The sequence below is a fragment of the Crocodylus siamensis genome, chromosome 15 (assembly GCF_052110815.1).
Source record: "Crocodylus siamensis isolate JL-2025a chromosome 15, ASM5211081v1, whole genome shotgun sequence".
Classification (NCBI taxonomy): domain Eukaryota; kingdom Metazoa; phylum Chordata; order Crocodylia; family Crocodylidae; genus Crocodylus; species Crocodylus siamensis.
The window spans coordinates 3,499,612-3,522,620 of NC_143409.1; the positions used below are offsets into that span (position 1 = coordinate 3,499,612).

The following is a 23,009-nucleotide window of genomic DNA, read 5'->3' on the forward strand; positions in this document are numbered from 1 at the left end:
TAACTTACAGTGACTAGCAGGATGGGGCCCAAAAGTCATTTAAGACAATTAACCACCCCCACCGTATAAACAGCTACTACCATGTTTCTTGTCTGGTTCTACTGGCTATTCTTTTAACAAAAACTGTTTGCATAACAATTTTTCATTCATCCACCAACCGGTTATCAACTCCTTCCCTCTGTCAAAACAAATATCGAAAGAGAATCCACCACTGAAAAACAAGCATCTTTAAGTGCATCATTCAGGCTACACGAATAGTAGTAAGAGTCTATATTACTTACGGGGAGGCTACATGGTTTCCCATTTACTTTCACACACAGATTGGGTGGGAAGTGATCCTCTTGTGGACAACTGGTTTCTGATAAACAAAACCTAAATGCAAAAGGTTTCAAATTACCATTTGTATGTAAAGAACGTCTCAAAGGCATAACCTTTAAGAACTGCACATTGCTAGAAATGCATCCATCTGGGGAATGTTTAACGAAATTGAGAAGGTGCAATATGCTGAATGAACCCCTCAGTTTTGATGCAGTAACTGTTGAGTTGTTCTGTATGGTGATGTGGAACAATAGACCAGAAAAGGCCCAAAAAGGAGCCCAGAAGCAGATCAAAGCAGTATGAGGTACTTCCTGGTGTCTCTCTGAGCAAGCCTGGGGATCCTTGTCTCACAAAGATGCTACTCAGAGAGACACATTCGTACTACAGGCAACTCGAGTGTCTGCCCAGTTTTCCACCCAATGCTGTACCTTCCTTGCCTCATCTCATCTCACCAAAAACTAAGGTTTCTGCAGAGGAGAAAACACATGCTGCCTCTCCAACAATCCCTTCTTCCCCTTGGGTAATACAGGCCACCTGCTGCAACTAAGATTTCCACTATCAGTCTAATAGCTGAAGGCAAAAAGTTCTGCTGTCTAGTTCAGCTGGTTAGAGCGTGGTACTAATAGCACCAAGGTTATAGATTTGGTTGGACTAGATGATCTTTTAAGGCCCCTTCCAAGCTTACTTATCTGTGAAAGGTAGAGGTGCAGGCTGCAGAGCTCCACTACCTAGCCCCTGGTGCTTCCCCTGGGTCTGAAGTGGGCCCACATGTGGGGCCAGTGACACTGCTATATGCAATGCTTGCCCTAACCAGTCCAGGATCCTAGCAGCTCCAAGGTGGGCACCATATGCAGTGTAGGTCCCAGAGAGGCCAGAGCAAGTGCCGCATGCTGCACATGTCCTGGAGTATAGCACACCCTGCTCGACATCTGGAATGGCAGGGGTGGGCCCTGTGGGCCTGATCCAACCACGTGCCGTTTACCTAGCCCACAGACCAGCCCTGCAACAGTCACCTGGCCCATGGGGCCAAATGAGTTTGATGCCCCTGCTCTACACCACTAGCTGTGGGAAGCCTGGACACCTGGAAAAAAAACAAAACAAAAAACAAAACAAAAAAAACACACCCAAAACAAACACCACCAAAAAAACCAAACCAAAACACCAACAACAGATCTGGAATGGAAGCAGGGGATATCTGCACAACCTAAAACGGGAGGCACAGGGAACTTGTGGTCCTATCAGGTACATAAGGAGCTGGAGGACAGCAGCACAGAACCACCAGTCAAGGCCAAGACCTCAGGCTGAACCCAGCCGCTGCCTATGACTCCTTTCCCACTGTTACCAAACAGGAGTAGATTTATTTCTCCAGAAAAACACAAAAATGATTCACCTAAGGACACAAAGATGATTCACTATGTGACACTGGTCAGGCCGCAGCTGGAGTACTGCATCCAGTTCTGGGCGCCGCACTTCAGGAGGGATGTGGGCAGCACGGAGAGGGGCCAGAGGAGGCCACTCGCATGGTCAGGGGGCAGCAGGGCAGGCCCTACGAGGAAAAGCTAAGGAACCTGAACCTCCACAAGAGAAGGCTGAGGGGGATCTAGTGGCCTGTTACAAGCTAGTCCGAGGGGACCACCAGGCACTGGGGGAGTCCCTGTTCCCCCAAGCACGACCAGGAGTGACCAGGAATAATGGTCACAAGCCGGCAGAGGGGAGATTCAGATTAGACATCAGGAGGCACTACTTCACGGTCAGGGCGGCTAGGTCTGGAACCAACTTCCAAGAGAAGTGGTGCTGGCTCCTACCCTGGGGGTCTTTAAGACAAGGCTAGATGAACACCTTGCTGGGGCTGTTTGACCCCAATACTTTTTCCTGCTATGGCAGGGGGTCGGACTTGATGATCTGCTCAGGTCCCTTCCAACCCTACCAACTATGAAACATCAATGGGAAAGCTTGGTAACAAAGAATCACATTTTCTATCTATACAGGAACCCACTAGTCCCCATATGTACTGTAAGGATACTGTACCTTAGCTGGACCTGTACTGTGAAGTCACATTTGGTCCCAGAAATGTCCCTAGAAAAGACAAAACAAATAGATTAAAAGGGGTCACAGATAAAAACAACTGAAAAGCATTAATGCTCCAAAAAAATGTACAGCACTTCATCTATCGTGAGGAAACGGTCCTCCAACCGGGGATTTACCAGATTGCTCAGCTGTGAACCAGTGCCCACTGAACTCACTGGAAGATTCCCGCTGATTGGAGAAGGTGCAAGGTTGGGTCCTGAGTGAGCAGTTACACCATCTTCTTTCTTGCACCACATCTCCAGGCCTAGGGGCTGCTGTGGAAAGCACCTTCCTTCCTCCGGTCTGTCAAACTATCATCTTCCATTCTGTTAAAGTGCTCCTGAAAATTCATCCCTAGCCTGAGGCCCACAATATCCAAATCAATTATATAGGTCACATCTAAACTCAACAACTTCCTTGTTTTTTTATGTATTATAAAGGAAACTGTATTTGAGCCACTGTGACGTGCGTATGCCTCACCTGACTTATCACATCACCCAAACAGGCCTTTTTCTCTGTTCTGGGACCCTGGTCCATAGCATTCACATATAACACCACAAACAAATCAGGCCAATAGCTTCCATCTCTTCAATTTAGATGGTGATTTTTTCCACTGCCTTTCTCATGCCTTCTGTGAAATCCCAAGCGCTTCCGGATGTCAGAAGAGGGTTTTATTTTATTAAAAGGTTACTATTAACTAAACTGCTCCAGCTTCAGAGCTGAGAAATACTGTGCTGAGGAATTTATGGAAACTCACATTGAACTGCTGATTTGCTGCACCTGTTGTGGTGTCAATGCAAAAGCAAAACAGGTTTCTCGAAAGCGCTGGCTATTATCTGATGCTGAAAGAAAACAAGAGAACATTACTTTAAAATGCAACATCACACATTAGAATAAACTTAAAACAGATTAATATATTTATACCAACCATGTTACTGTATTACATGTATATGTTATTAGTTTTCAGAACATTTCAAAAAACGACTAGGTAGTTGTCTTTGTTAAGCTTTTATAAATTAAAGTAAAAGAAAGAATAAAATACAAGAGAATAACCAGATATTCTAATCGGGGCAGGGGGACAGAGGGGAGAAACAAGGGAGCACAAGAGAGCTAGGGCGCGAGAGAAAATTGTAAAGCATCAGTGATACAGCAGGCAAAGAAAGAGTTTTCTATCAGTGTTGGAGAAATCAAAGAGCTCAACATTGTTAAAACCTGCTTGGTCCTTAAATACAAAGCGAGTGAAAATGCTTTTAAGGAAGGTTAGCGGTCCAGGTTTTCCTTAACTCACATTAGAAACACACTCATGGACTGGCCTGTAAAAAGTATGCCAATTGTGCAAGAGACAAAAATACGACATTTGCAGCTGAATAAAACACACAATTTCTTTTTTAAGCCACAAAAGGAAAGCCTGTGTTGTGCACCACATCCAATCAGTGGTGTGTAGACGGCTTGCTACATACAAACTAGTCGGGTTTCATTTCTCAAAGAACAAACCTGCCAGCCTTGGGTAACGAGGTCTCCGTACTAAAACACATTAGATAACAAAAGATTCATCCGGTGGAGAATAAAGGAAATCCTAAACGATCCAAGCATGACACCAGTGCTCGAACAGGCAAAGTCTGGCTCCCACGCTGGATCAGGCCCACAGCAGACTCCATTTCCCAGCAGCCCCAGCCTGCTTCACTGTGGTCGGTTTCCATGGAGACCCAACAAGCAGCAGAGCCATGACAGCGCAGGGTCACCGTTTCCCTGGAAACCAGCCCCAGCAGTGCTGGCAGGGTGCATGGCAGGGGAGGGGAGGGCAGCTGCTCGGGGGACCGGCGGTGGGCGACAGGGTGGTCCGGAGCTGGGGCAGAGCTGCCATCCGCTGCGTGTCCGGATATTGCAAGAACCACCGTGAGGTTACGTACAACCACTTGCAGATCACGCTCTTCCAACCCTGCAGCTGTTGAAGCGGTAGGTTCCCGTGCACTTTAATGAGGAAATCCCCCTGGACATTTTCCTGTGCTCATCACCACCACATCAGGATGCAAGTTATGACAAAAAGGCTCAGCGTTCAGTCTCTCTGCTCTCAGTCTGTATCACAGCCTCAGAATATTTTGTATTTGAAACCAATAATTTTATACTTTTCTACTGTAAGCCTTTAATTCATTCTTGAGGAACAGCATGCGGGGGAGGGCAAACTGGGAAACCCAAATCTCACTTAGAAAGTTTGCTTGTTTTTAACAATTAACATTTGCATATAAACCATCAACAAAGGCAACGATAAAAAACACACATGTAAATGGTAACAACTTATGAAACTGCCACTAAATTTTATATACTGTAATTTTAAACTGTATAAGTCATCACACTATAAACCAACCCCATATTGCTCTACAAAACTTAGGATTTTTGTAGATCCAATGTATAAGTTGACCCCGCCTCACTAGGGGGCGGCAGGAGGGGACTGTGCGCTAGGCACTGGACGCCCAGGCGGGCTCCAGGGAAGTTGGATTGGGTCCCTGGGAGCTTGGGCAGTGCATGGCCCGCTGGCAACCTGCTTGGCTGGGCCTGAGGAGGAAAGGATCAGACCCCTGCCATTCAGGGGCTCCCTGGTTCCTGGGGTCGGGGGTAAGGTGCTGCAGGCTCTGCCAAAAAAAGAAAGCAGGTGCTGCTTCTGCCTTCAACAGGATGCCTGGTGCCACCCAGGAAGAGACCAGCTTACCCCCTGGGTAGCATGGGGCGTCAGGTGGGGGGGAGGGGAGGCTAGGAGTATCAGGCAGAGCCAGCCTCCCCCTCCATCCTTTCCCGACACCCCACACTGTCTCCAAGGCAAACCAGCCCCTTTCCAGGCAATGCCAGGCGTCCTTCCGGCTGCAGGAGCCTGCTGGAGGCAGGAGCAGCAAAGTGCCTGATCCTGCCCGCCCCCCACCCCCAACACATGCATGCGCACACACACACACGCGCGCGCACGCACAGCCAGGGAGCAATCTGCCACCAGGCCAGGCAGCCCCTGAGCTGTGGGGGGCCCGATCCTTCGCTCCATGGTGGCGGCACCACTTGGGCCAGGCTGGGCAGGCTACCAGCAGGCTGGCTATGTGCTGCCCAAGCCCCAAAGGGCCCGATCCATCATCCCCAGAGCCCACCAGCATGTTGCCTCTGTGCAGCAAGGTGCTGGCTGAAGCACTGATAGAGTGTGTAAGTCAAGGTGGAAATTTAAGAGTAAATTTTTAGAGTTCAAACTTCAATTTATACACCATGAAATAAGGTATATTAAAAAAAACCACCTGTTCGTTCTCACTCACTAACTTTCTGGCTTTGAGGCCAAGCCACTTCCTCTACAACCCTTGTGTGGGATATACTCCGTATGCTTAAAGAGGTGGCATGGATTCAAGCAAGGACATTATTAATATATTGTATGTCCAAAGGTCCCAATCAGGATTGGAAGAAACAGCATACAGCAGCAATCTAACAGTCTGCAAATGAATCCCATCTGCCTGACATTGTCCATCACCACCAATCCTTTCACAAAATAAATCCAGAACACGTCCCTGCCCCTCCAAACCCACTAGCACTTTCTGGTCAAAGGCTCAAGATCCCAGCCTAGGGCAATTTAAGAATGGGGCAAGTAAAAACACAGCGTAAACAAATTCTGCATGTATTATCTGCAAACCAGCTACAGAGACACCAAACCTATATTATATGTTGTATTTGGCCCAAAACTGGCCACTTACCATATCTAATACGCTGACCTACAAAGGAGAATTTTAAAAAGAAAAAAGATGCATGTCCCTTCCCCCTCCTCGCCTCTCCATAAAAGTAGCCTGAGTGACTCCCATTTTGATATTTTCAATTTACTGTCTGATTTACCTTACATATTTCAAGTCTCTATTAGCTACAGAAGCCCCTGAAGGATAAGGCTGCTGAATGTTTAACAAAAGCTTCCTTTATTTAAAACGTAATTATTCAGTGAAGTTAAATAGGTGTTAACAATACAAAGTTCTAAAACAGCCCGACTAAAAATCTCTTCTTACTCCAATTTCTACTTTCTTGGCTCTTGCAGCATTGCCATCAGTCTAGTTGGGCTTTAAATAGCTAATGGGGAAGGGGCTGAGAATGTGATAGCAGGCTGGGGGCCAGGGGGGAAAATCAAAATATGTAAGACTGTATTTATGCTTCATAAAGCAGCAAAGATGGCCATAAGTTTGAATGATTTCCCCAACTTCTTCTTTTTAGGTTACCTTCAAATGTAAAAATTTTAGTTTTTTTTCCCCAAGCACAAAGACTCATGACCTTGAAACATAACTTCAAGTCTTCTGCATACACGATCCTAGTGCTTCCCAATGCAGCCAGAATAAATATTACATCTTACAATGTGGAAGAAAATGTAGAAGTACATTCCTCTTTGTTGACATGAGAGATCCCATAAGCCAAACTTCTCCATGTGCTATAACTTAGGAGCATTTTTAACGATAATGGACACCCTTGCTTGAACTAATATAGCTCCAAAATACTTAAATCAACAGAAACCATCACCTTTTAAACTCGTGTGCGCGCGTGTGAATAGTAAATATATATAAAAGATTTATCTGACCAAAACGTCAGAGAAATCTAAATCTTTATGTTGTTTGTTTCCAATTTAGGGTTTGTAAGAGCTTTACGTAGGTTTAACATGCAGGAAAACAAAAAAACACACAAGACAAAAATGTGGTTTCTTTAACCATCATTTTTAGTTTATGTTCCAGAAGAATGGAAAGGGAAAATTTCCAAGGATTTTTCTTATATTTGGCTACCAACTGAATACCCATCCATCTCCATATTTGTGAGCCGAAGTCAGCAGGTTGATAGACCAGTGGTCCCCAGGGATCTGCAGATGTGCCTGATCACATGCTGCTGGCTCTTCTCCCCACACCCAGCTGCAAAATTGTATTAAAAACGCACATGCAATATTTTCCAAATACTATTTTCCTCAGCAAGCAATCACTCTAGCTGTCACAGGAATGATGCAAAAAAGGATTTGTGAACTAACAGGACGTTGGCGCAAGAATCACTATGCACCTTAAAAGGTTTCAGAAACCCTGGCAGATACAGCAGCAAAAAACCCCCCAAAACAGCCCATTCACTGTCATCAGCATGAGCAGGAACACACAAAACAGTATGTCAATTAAGTAAGTGCCTCAAGAAGCATGGAGGCCAACACAGTGTGACATGATCTCCACATCTCATGACCCGCTCAACTCTGAAGTGTAACAAGCCTTCCAAAAAAAAGGATTTTAACTTTAAGCATATCTAATTGTACAATTTGGTGTGCACTTTACTAACAGAGTTTAAGCTTGTAAAATTAACGTACTTCAGCAAATCAGAGTAATTACCCGAAACACTTCCTAAGCTGGAACAGTTTAGGAGTACATAGCAGTACAGAACAAAGCACAGGCTCATTTACCAGAGACGTCTTGACAGGATAAATTAGGCCACTCCAAGCTCCATGCTGCCATAGCTCAACTGTCACCAGTATTAGCCAGCTAGTTTAAAGCTAACTTGTGCTGTCCAAACACTTCACTGCAAACGCCCTGAAAAATACCCACCCAGATTGTCCAAGAGTGGGATTTTGCACATGCATGCATGCTAGCACCGAACAAGATGCACACTTAAAGCAACTGACAGTCCTTGAAACGTCCTGTTTTTAAGGAAAAGCTAATTGTGAGACCTGTAACAGGTCTCCCCATAACTCAAAGTACCACAGGGGCTGGTGGTCTGAGACTGGTATGGATCGCGGGGGGTTTTCCCTTTGCACTGGGCAGCATGGCCCTCTTCTTTGGGTCTACTGAGTGTGTTTTAACAAACTTTGCAGCAGCAGGACAAAGCCACTGTGGTGCACCTGCTTTACCTGGGGCAGGTTGGGGTGTTATGTCGTGTGGTTGCACCAGGGCTGACTATGTAGTTTTGCCAAGAGCTCAGACAAGGATTTGCATGGCATGGTTTGGATAGAGGTGATCCTGCCTCAGGCAGGGGCTTGGATGAGGTGACCCGGTTAGAGGACTGGGGAATGGGACTCAGGAGAGGCTGAGAAAACTGGGCTTATTTTGTCTGCAGAAGAGAAGAGCGAGGGGGGATTGAATAGCAGCCTTCAGCTCCCTGCAGGGGATTGCAAAGAGGATGGAGCTGGACTGTCTCAGTGGGGGCAGACGACAGGACAAGGAGCAATGGGCTCAGGCTGCAGCAAGGGAAGTTGAGTTTGGATATTAGGAAAAACTTCCATGAGGAGGTAGTAAAACAGGATACCCAGAGAGGCAGTGGACTCCCATCCTTGAAGGTTAAGACCAGGCTAGACAAAGCCTTGGCTGGGATGATGTAGTTGGGGCTGGTCCTGCTTTGACACTGGGTTGGACTAGAAGTGACCTCCTGAGGTCCCTTCCAGCCCTCGTTTTCTATGATCCCATGACCTCTGGAGGTCCCTTCCAGCCATAGTTCTCTATGATTTTAGGAATCAGACCAGCCACATCTCTCTCTCCCCAGACACCCAAGTTCAGCATCCTTATTTGTAACAGGCTCTTTATTAACTCTGTTCTTCCTCCAAAGGGAAAAAACACAGTTTATATTGCATTTTATTTAGCCTCTTCCTTCCAAATTATTTCACTCTGCAGTCTGTACACTTCAGCCTGAAAAAACTGTACACTCACTTAAAACGCAAGTATATGCTATCCCTCGCTTTCATGAGGAATTGCATCCTCATTCAACTTACAGGACTAATAAGTGCTCAAATGGTTCTCTCTCCCTATTCACTTTGTATATGACTTGTTAACTACCTGTCCTTTTGGCCAGATACTAAATTGAAAAAGTGACTAAAGAGTGAGCCACATCTGGAAAGATCACACAGAATCAGCCTAAGAAAGAAACAAAACATGTTAAATAGGTTGTACAAAGATGACCATGAGCAACAGAATGACAACACATTAAGGGATCGTGCTAAGAAAGTCACCAGATGATGTAGCCATCCCTACAGTGCAACTTCCACTTTCTAGTTCTCTGAACTAGCCAGCGATCTGCAGTTGGTCATGTTCTGCTAACTAGAAATGCCTGCCAAATTCTGAAAGAATTAAGCGACTGATCCATTTTAAATGCCCTCCAGATAAACACATGCACATTTAGCAGTCCACACAGCAATGTTAACTTATCAGCCATCTGCACTGTACATACCCATTTTCCAGTGCTGGAAACTATGCTCAACTCAAAGGCACAAGAAAGTATAGTGAGCCTAAAGAAAGCTGTTGTATTTTCTGTTCATCTCAGATGCACACGGTCTAACCATAGTTTGTATTTCCTAGCTAGCAAGCTGCTGAAGAATTCAGGAGAGGAAATGCTAAGAACAAAATGGGATGAAAGGTTTAGCTATCTGAATTATGTGCTTACAACTAGATAACAGCATGGAGCGATTTTAAATTAGGAAAGAGGACAATAGCTGTAGATAACCACCCATTTATCTATGCTTGAGGGACTACCTTCCATTCAGCTGGATGTCTCAACTCCCATCGAGTACACTGGACCAGGAACCAGTCTGTCATGGCAGAGATCTCCAGCATGTAAACATGGGACTCCAAATCCCAGAACACACAGCAAGAGACTGATGGAGGACAGGGGGAAGGCAATGGTTGGGAGCTGCCGGCAAGGACTAGTTCTCCTTGGCCAGACCCCAGAGGGAAGTTTTTGACCTTCCCTGGCCTTCCCTCAAGCTGACAACTACTCTCATGAATTGCCTGTACTCTCTCAGCAATTGGAGTACTCTCTTTCTGTTCTACTTGAATGCTGCCTGCCACAAGGTGACACAGCCAGCAACTAAGGATCAGTCTATAGTAACACTGTATTTTTAATTATATAAACTAGAAATATTTTTTAAATTCCCAGCCAGTCAGGTCTGCTGTGTAATTACTATTAGCAAGCAACATCCTGCAGTCCAGGATTTAGCGTAAGGGAAGAATCACGAAACTCCATCCCAGGCAGTTCAGGGCACGAGGCATTCACGGAGGCAAAAGCCACACGACAAAAAGGTGCAGCTAGCTTGCGACCATGAAAAAACAGAACCACCAGGAAAGGGAAATTACCAGCATCGTGGCTTACACAGCTCTAAAGGGAAAAATATTAAAATTTCACTAATGCTACTCGCTACATCATAGGGGCTGAGCTTTCCGTTCTATCTGACCATACCACACCTTCTAAAAGCTTTCCAAGGCCAGAGAAGTTACTGGATTTAGGGAAATCAGATAATACAAACACTTCCATCTTCCTGACTGACTCATAGATTTCCCACTTTAAGCAATGAACCCCTCCTGATGCAATTAAAATTATAGTCAACCGTTGCCGTTGCAGCTCAAGACTATGTTCAAGCATTTACATGACACAAATATATAATTCTATACCGAGGAATCACTTTGATTGATACATGGCAACCATTCCATGCCAGAAACTACCCTAGTCCTGAAAAAAAAGGGAGAGTGAGGGGAAACAAAGTAAAAAAAACAAACAAAAAAGTTTCCATCTGAAACTAAAAGAAAATTAAAGAAAATAGATAACTAAACTAACAGGAAGGACTATGCCACAATATTACAATTAATCTCTGCTCTTGCTGGCAGTTGGCATGTAGTCTTTACATAACTATATAGCAAACTTTTTATTTTGCATCTCATCTATTCACATTCTTTACTATGTTATGTATTAATTTAAAAGGCCAGGAAAAGAAAAAAAATTACATGTGTAAGAAGCTAAAAATGGCATAATATGCAAGTGCCTAGTGGATTTTCTTTCAAATGAAAACAAACACCAAAATCTTAAAAAATAAATCAGAAATCAAGTTTCATCTTTCTGTGCTAACAGAGAACATCTTGGATAACCTAAATACAGACTACTTAAGTTATAGGTATGCCCTTAACTGAAAAGGAAGGGGCCTGAATCCTTAAAGAGACTTTACCTCCCATTGCTTGAATTCAACAGGTGCCAAACACCAAAATTTCACACATACTGCACAGATTTCTGCTTCTCATTGAGTCAATTTGACTTGCAAGGTTTCTTTAATGTCACAAAATTACTAGTTCTTTAATCACTCACCAAGTTTGCCAGGGCCAAAAAGGGGAGCAACAAGACATTTCTAATTTTTTTTTTTTTTTTTTTTTTTTTTAAGTGCCATCTTCCTATATGGGCAGTTGTGTAACAAGTACAAAACCTCCTGCAAGTAACCGTCAATGTGCCACAAGGCTGTTCTTGGTAGTCAATCGTAGAGAAGTTAGGCTGGAAGGGACTATGAGAGGTCACTTAGTTCAGTCGTCTATCTGAGGGAGGATCTTCCCTACCCAAACCATCCTATACAAGTTCACTGTCTAACCTCTTAGCAGAAGTCACCCCTGACACAAAACCCAAGATATAATACCCTGCCAAAGGTAAAGCAGAAGGACCACAGTGGCCAACACCTTCTGCTGCAAAGATTATCAATATACGTTGGAGAGTTCCAAGGAAGAGGGCCATGCCCCCAGCTAGAGGAAGGCAAAAATCCCCATGGCCCATACCAATCTGACCATGGGGTAAAATTCCTTCCTGACCCCAAATATAGCAATCAGTCTGATCCTGAGCAGAGGGCCAAGACCCTCTAGCCAGGAACCTCCAGGTGTAGGTACCAGACACAGCACTGACACCCCCCGGTCGAAATCTTCAGAGTCAATACCCGATGATCCGGAGGAAGGCTCTTTAAAATAAGTAAACCACCCTGGTACATGTACTACCGGGGGAAAATATTACCACCCAGCCCTGGGCATCCCTCAGCCCTGGAACTCCCTTCCCCATGAGGCTCGCCAGAGCCCAAACCCTGACATCTTTTGCAAGCAGCATTAAATCTTCCTAAAGTCAGGCTAAGCTAAGATATTGCTGGGGAATTTTTTTAAGATTTTATTTCAATACTCTACTTAAATTTCACAGTTTTTCTGTCCTCTTGCTTTGTTCTATTCAACATTCTCTTGTTTTATAAGTTATTTTGTTCTCTTACTGTAATCTGTCCTGAGCCTTTGTTGAGAAGGGCACCATATAAATCAGATTCATCTCTCATTAAGAAAACCTGATTGAAACTCAGTTTGTTCTCCCCCTGCATGTCACTTTAGTGTTTTTACTGCACTCTGATACAGAGAAAAATGTTGTGTAAATGCTACATATTAAATCAGGCCATTTTCAATCTTCTTTCTAACTGATTCACAGACACCATTTCCTGAAGCATCTGGCTTTCCTCTGAAAGTCTCCATGCAAATACCAGACATTAAAACTCAAGAACAGATAGCAGATAAGAAACCAACCCAATATACAGCCTACTTTTTGTATATTTTGATATAAACTTTACTCAAAACTGTAAGAATTAATTTATTTTTCATATTTACTGAAAGCCTGAAATAAAACTAATAGGAAAAGGAAGCCTTTATTATGCTCACAGAATGAAAAGATCTGGTTTAAAACTGGTTATGTAAAAAGGCAGAAGCACGATAAAGAAGAGTTATGAAAAATTCTATCATGTCAGGAAGGGGAAAAAAAAAAATGGAGCTGGATTGAGAGGCTGTATTTTCTCCAGCTCCAAAAATATTCTGCTCCACCTCACCAACAGTACCAACGGCTAAAAATAGCAAGCACAGGATCTTGCTGCTGAGAAATGCTCCTTGAGATCTTCAGGGAAACCAAATGTTAGATATCCATTCAGGAACGTCTCCCTTTGAACCTTTAACAAACCTCTACCATCCCAACAGCTAAAAGGAATAATTTATTAAAGATAATGTGATGGTTCTTAATAACGTGATTTCAGCTGGACATCTGATTACCAGTTTATCAAAGAGGTAGGAGAGTCATGGGAGAAAGGGCTGGAAGGGACCTCACAATGTAATTTAATCCAGCCCCCATGGTTTCTTTACTTCTATTTACACCTGGGAAAGGCATCAGACAAGGTTTGGGACATAAAATACCCTCTCTCAATCTGCAGAGTGGGGCAAATACAGCTGAAGCCGAAAATGATGTAAATCAATGACAACCAAATTTTACCTGGTGTTTAGCTTAGGCTGCATTTACTTCTTTTCCAGACCCAAGACAGGCAGACAGAAGGCAGGACAGGGTAGCACATGAGTGACAAACTGGTTCAGAGAAAGTACAGCCAGGTTCAAAACCTGTGTATTGTGCAGACAGCACAGTCAGTTTCAAAAAGGATTGGACAAATTCATGGATGATAGATCCATTAATAGCTGTTGAAGATAACAGTCAGGGATGTCTCTCAAACCAATGACGGTGGATGCTAGGAAGAGTGACACAGGAGTCTGAACACGCCAGATATACCTTGATCATACGCTCCCCTCCTACAGCATCTGTTCCTGCAACTGCAAAAGACGGGCATGTTTGATGTGCCATAGAGTTACAGGCTTACCCCATCATGAAAAATTATATGATCTCCCTTCATAAGGGAGATCAATGTGGGGGCACCAACTGATTATTTGAGACAAATAAAAAAAAAAAGCAAAAAAACAGAAATGGGAGTGAGAGTTACAGGTTCAAAACAAGGGATCTGGAAGGGGACATGGCGCAAAGCACACCGCCCCCCACCCCCCAAATAAGTCAAGGGAGCCTGCGGATGCCGACCAGTGAAACCCTGCCCAGAGATGCGAGCAGAGGAGCACCAGGAAGACAGCTTCACACTCGCCTGGGTTCCTCCCAGCCAGAGCCTCCTTCCTGGTCTTAGAGATGGGCCAGCTTTGCCAGAGCCACAGGGAGGTTGACCAGGAGGTCCTGGGCCTTGGTGAGGCTGCAGACAGCGAGCGTGTAACAAAAAAAGTGCAAGGAGAGAGAACACGCAGCCAGAACCTCAGCAAGAAGAGGAGTTACAACCTGACGCACTCATGGCAGGCAGGCACCAGGGTCTCCCCCTCTGTTGGCAAAAACAGCACGTGTCAGGAGTGTCCATAAAGCATGCCAGATACAGGCTCGTGGCAACAGCTCCGTGGAGGAGCTACTAGCTAAGGTCCCCGGTAGCTCATGGGATCAAGATGGAATACAGACTTGTCCACTGGGGAACCTTGCCCTCACCTAGGGGGTCCTGCCACATGTGGTCAAGGTGGGATGATGGACTGTGCGAAGCGTGTCTGCATAGAGCTGCTGGCAGCGAGCTGCTCGGAGGTGGACAAGCTTGGCATGCTCCAGGTAGGGCAGGGAGAGCTGCAGGGCCTCACGACTAACCCTGGAGGGCCGGGGAATACTGGTGGGCAGGGACTGCCCTCGCACAGGACCTGGTCGATATAGGTGAGGGCAGCCTTCGCTTCCTAGAGTAAGTGGCAGGGAGCACGCAGCATGGGCAGCTCCACACACCAGGTCAGCTGGAGACAGGACGCTGGGCTAGGTGGATGGACCACTGGTCTGCACCAGTGCAGCACTTCTTATCGTCTTATAAAGGCATAACCTTTCTTAGGCAACAGTCTACTTGACAGCCTACTTCATCAGATGCCATGTTCTATGAAAGCTTTAGCCTCTCTGAACCAGTTTAGGTCTCTAAGGGCCACCCTGCCCGGCCTTCTGAGTGACTGCAGACTAGCCTGGCTCACGATTGCTCTCAGATGCAAGAAAGAGCATTTTCCCCCCAAACCTTGTCCAATCTCTCTCCCAGCTATATAGTTAGCTCCATAAAAAGATTACAAAACAACCTTTGTTTCTCATGTAGTCCATGGATTGTCACAGCTACTCTGAACCCACCACCAACTAATCAACATTCAAAAATGCTTTTCCATCCTTCCCAGCAAAATACAGCTAAGTCAATGATACACTACCCTATTGTGACTACATCATTCAGTGTTTAAGTTTCAGACTAGAACTGCATGCTTTTCTGACTGTGAGAAGTCATTGCTGAATTGCAGTGTTACCAGTGGTTTCTAATAATAGTAGGTTTATTTCTAAAGACAAATAGTTATGTAAAGTAACAGTATTAGGACAGTACAACATTTAGCAAGTATCTGCTACGGTAAACACAAGATGCTCGATTGCTTCTTCACCAAGTTACAGCAGTAAACAATTTAATACATCGGGGGGAAAGGGGGAGATGATTCAAAATGTTGCCTAGTAAATCTACAACCTAGAAGTCCTCAGGGGAGGAGGAGGGGAGTTCTCGCTTCAGCAAATGCCCAAAATCTAGAGCAGACTTCAGCTCATTGCAACTGAGTACTTCTGCAGGCTTCTGAGGTTTTCCTGGATATGTTCAGGCTATGCAGCATTTCTGTAGGTTTAGTCGCCATCTCAAATAATCCTGCTGAAAAGCACTGACATGCAGGCTTTAAGTTAAGGCATGCTTTGCTGAATCCAGAGGTAAACACAGAAAGAGCTTCAGCTCCAAGACATGCAATCTCATCCTGAGATTGTAAATAATGCTCAGTTGGCAACATAAAGGTGCCAGGAGCCAGGAAATTCATGGCAAAAGCTACTTCTCACTTTCTGAATTTTGGTTTCACCAAATCCTCATATATCAGACCATGCAAATGGGTTCACTGCTCTCGTCTCCCAAAATAATTGAAAGATATTTAATAAATTAAACCTTAGAGCAGCTGCTTACAGAGACAAACACTGCTCTGTGCCCTCATCCTAGGGGAGGAAGCAGGGAAAAAATGAGTCTCAACTGGGACCCATATTCAATAAGATATTTCTAACCACATCCACCACCACAATTCCTCAGGTTCCCACATATAAGCGCTTCCCTCCTCCTACTCCCAACCTCCCCCCTATTTTTAGCCCTGATCCACTTGCCTCTGGTTCAGAGAGAAAAAATGTGGCCACATCTTCCAAATGACTGCAAGGTCTGCCCAATGCACCCTTTCCTTCTTACCACTGTTTAAATGTGCTGTGCCATGCAGTACACAGGATGGAGTCAAGTCAACCCTACGCAACCACTCCTGCCACCCCACAGGGAAAGGATGACACCAGCCACCACGGCTGCAGCCAACGAACCCAGCACACCCACGTTGATCATACAGAGTTAAGAAGGGCAGACCCCCGGGCAGCTAAGCTGAGTATGGACATAGCAGCTTTCATCAAAACCTTTTGAAGAGCTCCATAGGCCCAGGTTTCACAGTACATGTGAGAGGTGTCACGGGACCCATTGCACAGAGGAGCAAAATGAGGCACTTGGCTGAAAGGGCAGGCATCTAGGACTCCAAGAGTGAAGGGCACCATATGCAACCACATGCATCATATAGAGTATGGACATAGTAGTCTAGGCTTTTAAGGCAGCAAAAGCCTAAAAGGCTCCTAGATTCCTCTCTTTGGTCCACCCCTCACTGCTGCAATTCCACATTTCAGCCAAGTGCCTCATTTTGCTCCTCTGTGCAATGGGTCCCGTGACACCTCTCACATGTACTGTGAAACCTGGGCCTATGGAGCTCTTCAAAAGGTTTTGATGAAAGCTGCTGCAGGAAACGTGCAAATTATTCTTCCCTCTGAAGGAAGCAGCCTTCAGTGTCTGCCTGACAGGAAAAGAGTAACATGTTTGTCTTGGCTGCAGTGACCCCGCATTAGAGAGCCTGTTGCTGCGATATGTTATTGTGCAACCCCGAGTGCTTAAGAAAGCTTCCCTTCAAGTTTCCAGGCTCTGTTCAGACTGTTGCAATCACCACCTCATTTACACACACACACACACACACACACACCCACCCACCCACCCACCCACCCACCTCAGCAATTAGATTTCGGAAGCTGCTGTTCAGTACGTATTTAAAAAACCCCATAAATGAAATCAAGTATCTGAGACCAATGGCCTGGAGAGGCTCCAAGGGCTAAAATTAACTCATGTAAACATGCTGTATTTTCAAACTTTCCATAACAGAGTTTATCTACAGGATGGATGAACTGGAACAGCCATGCAACCAGGTATATCTTCATTTGCACCATTTCTTAAAGAGTAAGTCGCTTTTGCTTTCGACAAAAATCCCCCAAAAAAAATAAACACGCACACGCTCCCCACAATGTGCTAATTACACCTCTGGGTAAGGAACACTTTGGAAGACCTACACTGAGGCTTCTCCAAGGTCAAGGATGCAATCTCTCAATCCTTATCCTGCTCTCTGACTCCTCCACCTGCTAGCCTGACTTTTAAACTGCAAGCCTTTCTGAAGCAAGAACCGTCCTTTATTACTTGTCTATACAATGTGTAACCCAGTGGGAACCCAACCAGGGGCCAAGACCCTACATGCCTACCATGAACTATGCTATAATAGGCCTCTATTAGCTGAAACACCCATTTTAAGAAGCCCATTGAGCAACAGAGCCCATTCATTCTCACATATGTTTAAACCCCGGGACTTGAAGTTCAAATCCCAAACTGCATTCAGGCACCTAAACATGAGCAGGCTGCTTTTCCGAGAGCAGTGCACCCTTGCAAGCCCCACTAAAGCAAATGCTTTCTGCAGATGTTGAGCAGGGGGCCTTTTTGGTTTTAAATCAAGTCCCCTAAACATGGCTTTTGGAAACCAAATGCAGGCATCTAGCTATGAAAATTCTGGTGTCAATTCCTAACAGCACCAACATCAATTGAGACACTGCTGAAGGTATGGAGCTAACATTGCACAACTCCTGTGAAAGAAAGTGTTTTTTGGCTAGTCGCATCCAAGTGGCTGAAATGCTAGAAGCAGCGGACAAAGGCTGTGACCACTTGAGATACAGTGAAAAGCTCAGTTTTGAGCCCATAGTTTATATAACGCAGATAGCAGAGTTGCTATTGATGTCTACAACGACCACCATCTTTATCTCACAGAGGGAGAAAAGCGCCACCTGTGAAATCCCAATGTTTAGGTCTCCTTTGAGAGCTAGCTGCCCCTTGGATAGCTAAAGAAAATGAGAATCTTCCCATTTCTCTCCAAATCCAACTTGGCTCCTCCTCCCACTTACAGATAAGATTGTAACCCAAGATGAACGTGCAAGCTTGTAGGACCAAGTTTAGCAAAGCCAATAAGCAGAAACTTAACTTTAAATCCTAAATTGACTATTTTCACATACTTTGCTGATTTGGGATTATAGTTCACTCTAGCAAAGCTTTCACTCTCAGTTAAAAAGATGGATCCCACTATAATCTTGGACAGGCAATTTCTCCAAAGATCAGCCACTACGGGATCCTTTCAGAAGAAATATACTGAAATGTCCCAGAGGTGACCTCAATTTTGAGGCGAGCTATGCAAAAACTAAGCAATCTGCTAGAGTGTACTCAGGGGGAAAAAAAAAAAAATCTCCTTAGCATAAAAGCTAACGTTGATTTAAACTTCCAATGCACTTCAAAAAAAAAACAAAAAACCCCAGAGAGCCTATACTACAGAATGACTAGTTTTTATAGCTGAATTCAAGGGAGACTACATACAAATAAAAATTAAGGCCAAAATAACAAGATATTAATGTACCGCGTTTCTGGTTTAGTTCAGCCAACCACAGGAACAAAACCAAGTCAGCACTATTAAAAGAGCTGCAGAAATGGAAGTCAAAACACCGAATCCTTCAGCTCAGGTAGGAGCTGTCTGAACCTTAAACAGCACGCATATTCAAAACAGTAATAATCGCAACGATGCACCAGAAGGAGCTGATAAAAGCTCGATTCCACTCACAAAACTCACCAGTGGTTACACTCAGCGTGGATCTACCTAACAAGATGGAAAAGGCAGCAGTAGCTTGCTAAGTAAAAGTTTCATCTGCATCCAAACAGGACTCTAAGCGCATGCAGCTGTTTAGTGAATAAATCCCAGACACAACCAGCCTCCCACACTTCACCATGATTGCGACTCAGGAGTTATATGATGCACACTCGGATGCACAAAATGGCCAAGCGTCTGCTGAATTCTTATCAATGATTTACCATTTCTTAAAATATTTATGTTAATCCAAACGTGCCAATGACTAGCAGGTGGGCTAACTGCTTCCTAGAATTACGCAAAGAAGCGAGCTCCTTGCCCCAGCGAGGTCAGTCACAGCTTTGCTCTCAACTTCCACAGGCCAGGATTTCCCCAAGGATATTAAGTTCAAAACTGCAAAGTAAAAATCTTTTACCAAGCTTCAAGAGAGCCATGGAGCCAGCCTTTTACAACGGTACAGCTGTCTGACCAGAAGTCCTTGTCGCCTCCCTCCTGCTGCTGAAGGCAAAACCCCAGTTTCCATCAAGGTACCTTTTCGATTTGGGATGAAGTTAACAGGAGATTACAGCGGAGCATAACTAATTTCTTGTTGAACAGTCAACCTCCCATGGCATTTGTTACATTTTAGCACAAAAAGCAACTTCAAAAATTGCTGTGTTTTTTGAACACACATTCCCTGTGGTGTTGCATACACGGAAGTAAAGCTGTGAACTATTTACAGCACTTTTCAAAGCTGCAAGAGCTGAAACAATGAGAAGTTATGTTTAAATACACATCCTCTTGGGGAACTCTGATGGTGCTCAATTGCCTCATACTGCTAAAAACCAAAAAGATTGAAGGTATAAATGTTAGTGGCACACAAGCTAAATTGTAAAATACACTCTGCTGAACCTCTGATGAACAAATAATTAAAACCCCCCAAAACAATTAGCACTGCCCAAAATAAATATTTTTTGGACAATCAGATTAGGCAAAATATATATATATATATTTTTTTTTTATAGAATCCAATAGACAGTCAATTACTTTAATAGGATCTTAATTTCATACCCATCCCAAGTACTTTTATCAATGTCATTTTGCAGTAAATAATCATAATAGTTATAAAAATATTTCGCATACAAATTTTAAGCCTTCCAATGAACACCAGCTAGCTTGTTGAAAGCAGGCAGCATTTCTATGGGCTCATTAAGTTCTTGCAGGTTATTCGCTATTTCTAATTTCACATATCGACTTCAAGGTTGATTTTTTTAAACCCACACCAGTCCATACAGCTTGAAGTTTGAGCCTTTAGAGTTCAGAATACTCCCATTTTTCACATTTAACAGGCTCAGAAGACTGGAAGGAGAAACAAGAAAGCAAAACTTGTGAAAGCACCTGGTATACCAAAAGTCGGATCCTAGTGAATCAGGCCTAATAAAAACCCTGGAACATTAGATTTCCAATGCAAATGTCACATTTTATGGTAGACAAGGTTCTTTGGGCAAATGTGATAGTTGGTCTAATAAAAGTTAAGTAGTTGGAAAAAGTGTTCTTTGCAAGTTTTCAGGCACAAACCCTTCTTCTGGGATAGGGTGAGTCTGCTGGTATGTAAGCACCAGCATCAGTGCAAAGCATATAAATACATATATTCAATCTAGTACAGTACAGTTGATTCTGATACAGTGCTAATCACATTTTAGGGCTAAACATCATTCCACGAGGTAAGCAAAGTTATAGTTATGCTCATTGTATGCTTCATCAGCATCATCCCTCTTTATAATCTTACAAGTCAGATTGTGACAATATTGAATATTTTATTGATACCATATATTGAGACCAACTATCCCAAACACCTACTGGTTTAAAATTTGGCTTTTACAACATAAATAGTGCAAAACAATCATCATTTAACAGAAAGTATAGTAAAGCAATCAGCTATTAGCATAACCTGCTTGACAAGGATTTCACATCATGGCAACCTCACCATCTTCCTCAGTTTCCTAACAGGAGAACAGAGCTGGCAGCATTGCATCAGCTGTAAAACAATCCAATTAATTTTCATAAACACTTTTTCTGATGACTGTGAACACAGGATGACCTTCAGTTAGATTCCTGTCTGAACACGAATTCTGTTCCCTGGTTTAGCCATGGTGTTGGCTCATTCCAGTAACCCAAACTAGAACTTCTTAACATGCGCATGGACACATGCAGCTGGACTGAGATGCACCCATCTTTTTTTTTTTTTTTTAAATCGGTGTTACAAAGGAGGATCAATTCTCCCTCATAATATTTATGTCAAGGCTTTTCCATTTCTTTCACAAAACCTGATCCAATTCCTTTTGAACTTACGAAATTGTCACCTATACTCAGGTAAATTAGAGTTATTCTGGCAAAGGCCAGGGAATTATAAGAGATACTAATCAGCCTGCCTTAGATGTTGTCCAATACAGATGCTTCCCTTCAGTTTGCAACACCTGAAGTGGCCAACTTCCTCGGTGACCCAAATCCTGTGCTCCACTGAGCTGGGAGAAAGCACACGCATTTTCATTAGAAAAGCAAACCTACTGGCAGCCCTCTCCGGGCTCGAATGGATGTTGTACATCCCTTCAACTCCCAGTTCTCTTTTGGCATTTATTTGTTGTTTTTCTATTTATTTATTTTTAACTCCAGGGGTAAAGAAGCAGAGCAAGAGCCACGTACCAGAAGTGCTCTAAAAGCAGAAGTGAGAGAATCTGCTGTTTGAACAAAACGGCAGGGGTGGATTCATTCTACTAGTCCACAACCTGCAGGCTGCTATGTTCGGTTCTCAAGAGAGCAGAGCTGGTTTAAAAGACTAGTTTTAAGTCCAACATGGCTAGATTACTCCAGCGCCCTTGTAATGATGTAGCTCAGTGCTACAAGTCAGATGGCGGACTGCAAGCCAGAGAGGGCAAAGGAGATTAAGCAGCCATCAGGCAGTGCCCAACTTTCCGTGCAGTAGCTCCTGGTCAGGCAATCTGCAGCCAGCTGCTTTAAATGGAAGATCTACATGAGGAAGAGGAAACAGGACAGCTTCCCATTTTCTGATCAGCTCTATCCAATTCACAGGCCCAGACTATTGCTGGAAGACACTTGACACAGTCTAGAACGGTCTGAGGAAACAACCAATAGAAGCTTTTCCTTCTTTTGTTCTTGATAATAGAAATAATGAGTGGAAAATGCCATTTTCTGATAACATAATGTATTGCATAACTATATAAAACAGTATGGCTTGTACCCAAATGCTGTACTATGCCAAAAGATATCGTTTTGTGTTTTGCAAAATATTGTTTTCGTTTCGCTGTAGGGCAAAAATTGACTTCCAGCAACTTGCCAATCCACAATTCTGCCCTCAGTTGAGAAGGGCTGGGGCGAGTGGAAAGAACCATGTGCAGGCACAAAGATCTCTCCATTTCTGGGGTCAGGCTCTACTTGGAAAAGGATGAAGGAAAACCTGGCATCGATGGCTCTGTGCCAAACCCCAGCCGCATCGCTGATCTACACCAAGAGATCTGACCCACGTTCTGTTTCTGAAGAAGGGAACTTGTTCTTCAAAACTCAAGGCAAATCCCCAGCCCGTTTTCATCGTGACAAGAGAAGTAAGAAACCAGCTTCCCTATCAAACTCGGAGAGAATCCAAGGAGTAAAAGGAACTGAAAGACCCTGAAGTCAGGCCAGCACCCAAACAGGAAGCTTTGCAAGCGCCTAGCACAGGCATCGGCCATTTGAGGACAAAGTGAAGATGCGTCACTCAAAGAAACGAGTTCCTCACAGCAACAAAATGGAAGCCAGAATAATTTGGGGCAAACATCTACCCAGTAATCTAAGGCAGGCTGTCCAATTTGTAAGCAACCAAGGGAACCACCATGAACCACACCAGTGGGGACCGCAGACCCCAGAGCCCATGCTAGTGTGAACCACAGGCCCCCAACCCCACATGGGTGACCCCCTACCACCACTGCGCTGCACTGCACTCACAGGCAGTCA

General features: G+C 44.2%; 1 protein-coding gene across 4 annotated transcripts in view; it reads right to left on the bottom strand.

Moving 5' to 3' along the window:
* PIAS1 (protein inhibitor of activated STAT 1) overlaps nt 1–23,009 on the bottom strand; it is a 92,528-nt gene that overhangs the window by 23,856 nt on the left and 45,663 nt on the right. For all 4 annotated transcript variants that reach the window (XM_090028692.1, XM_090028690.1, XM_090028693.1 and 1 more), the window contains exons 3-5: nt 3,143–3,227; nt 2,347–2,394; nt 282–372 (exon numbers count right to left, since the gene is read on the bottom strand). In XM_090028692.1, coding sequence (XP_089884818.1) covers nt 282–372; nt 2,347–2,394; nt 3,143–3,227 — 224 coding nt within the window. The remainder of the gene's footprint in view (nt 1–281; nt 373–2,346; nt 2,395–3,142; nt 3,228–23,009) is intronic.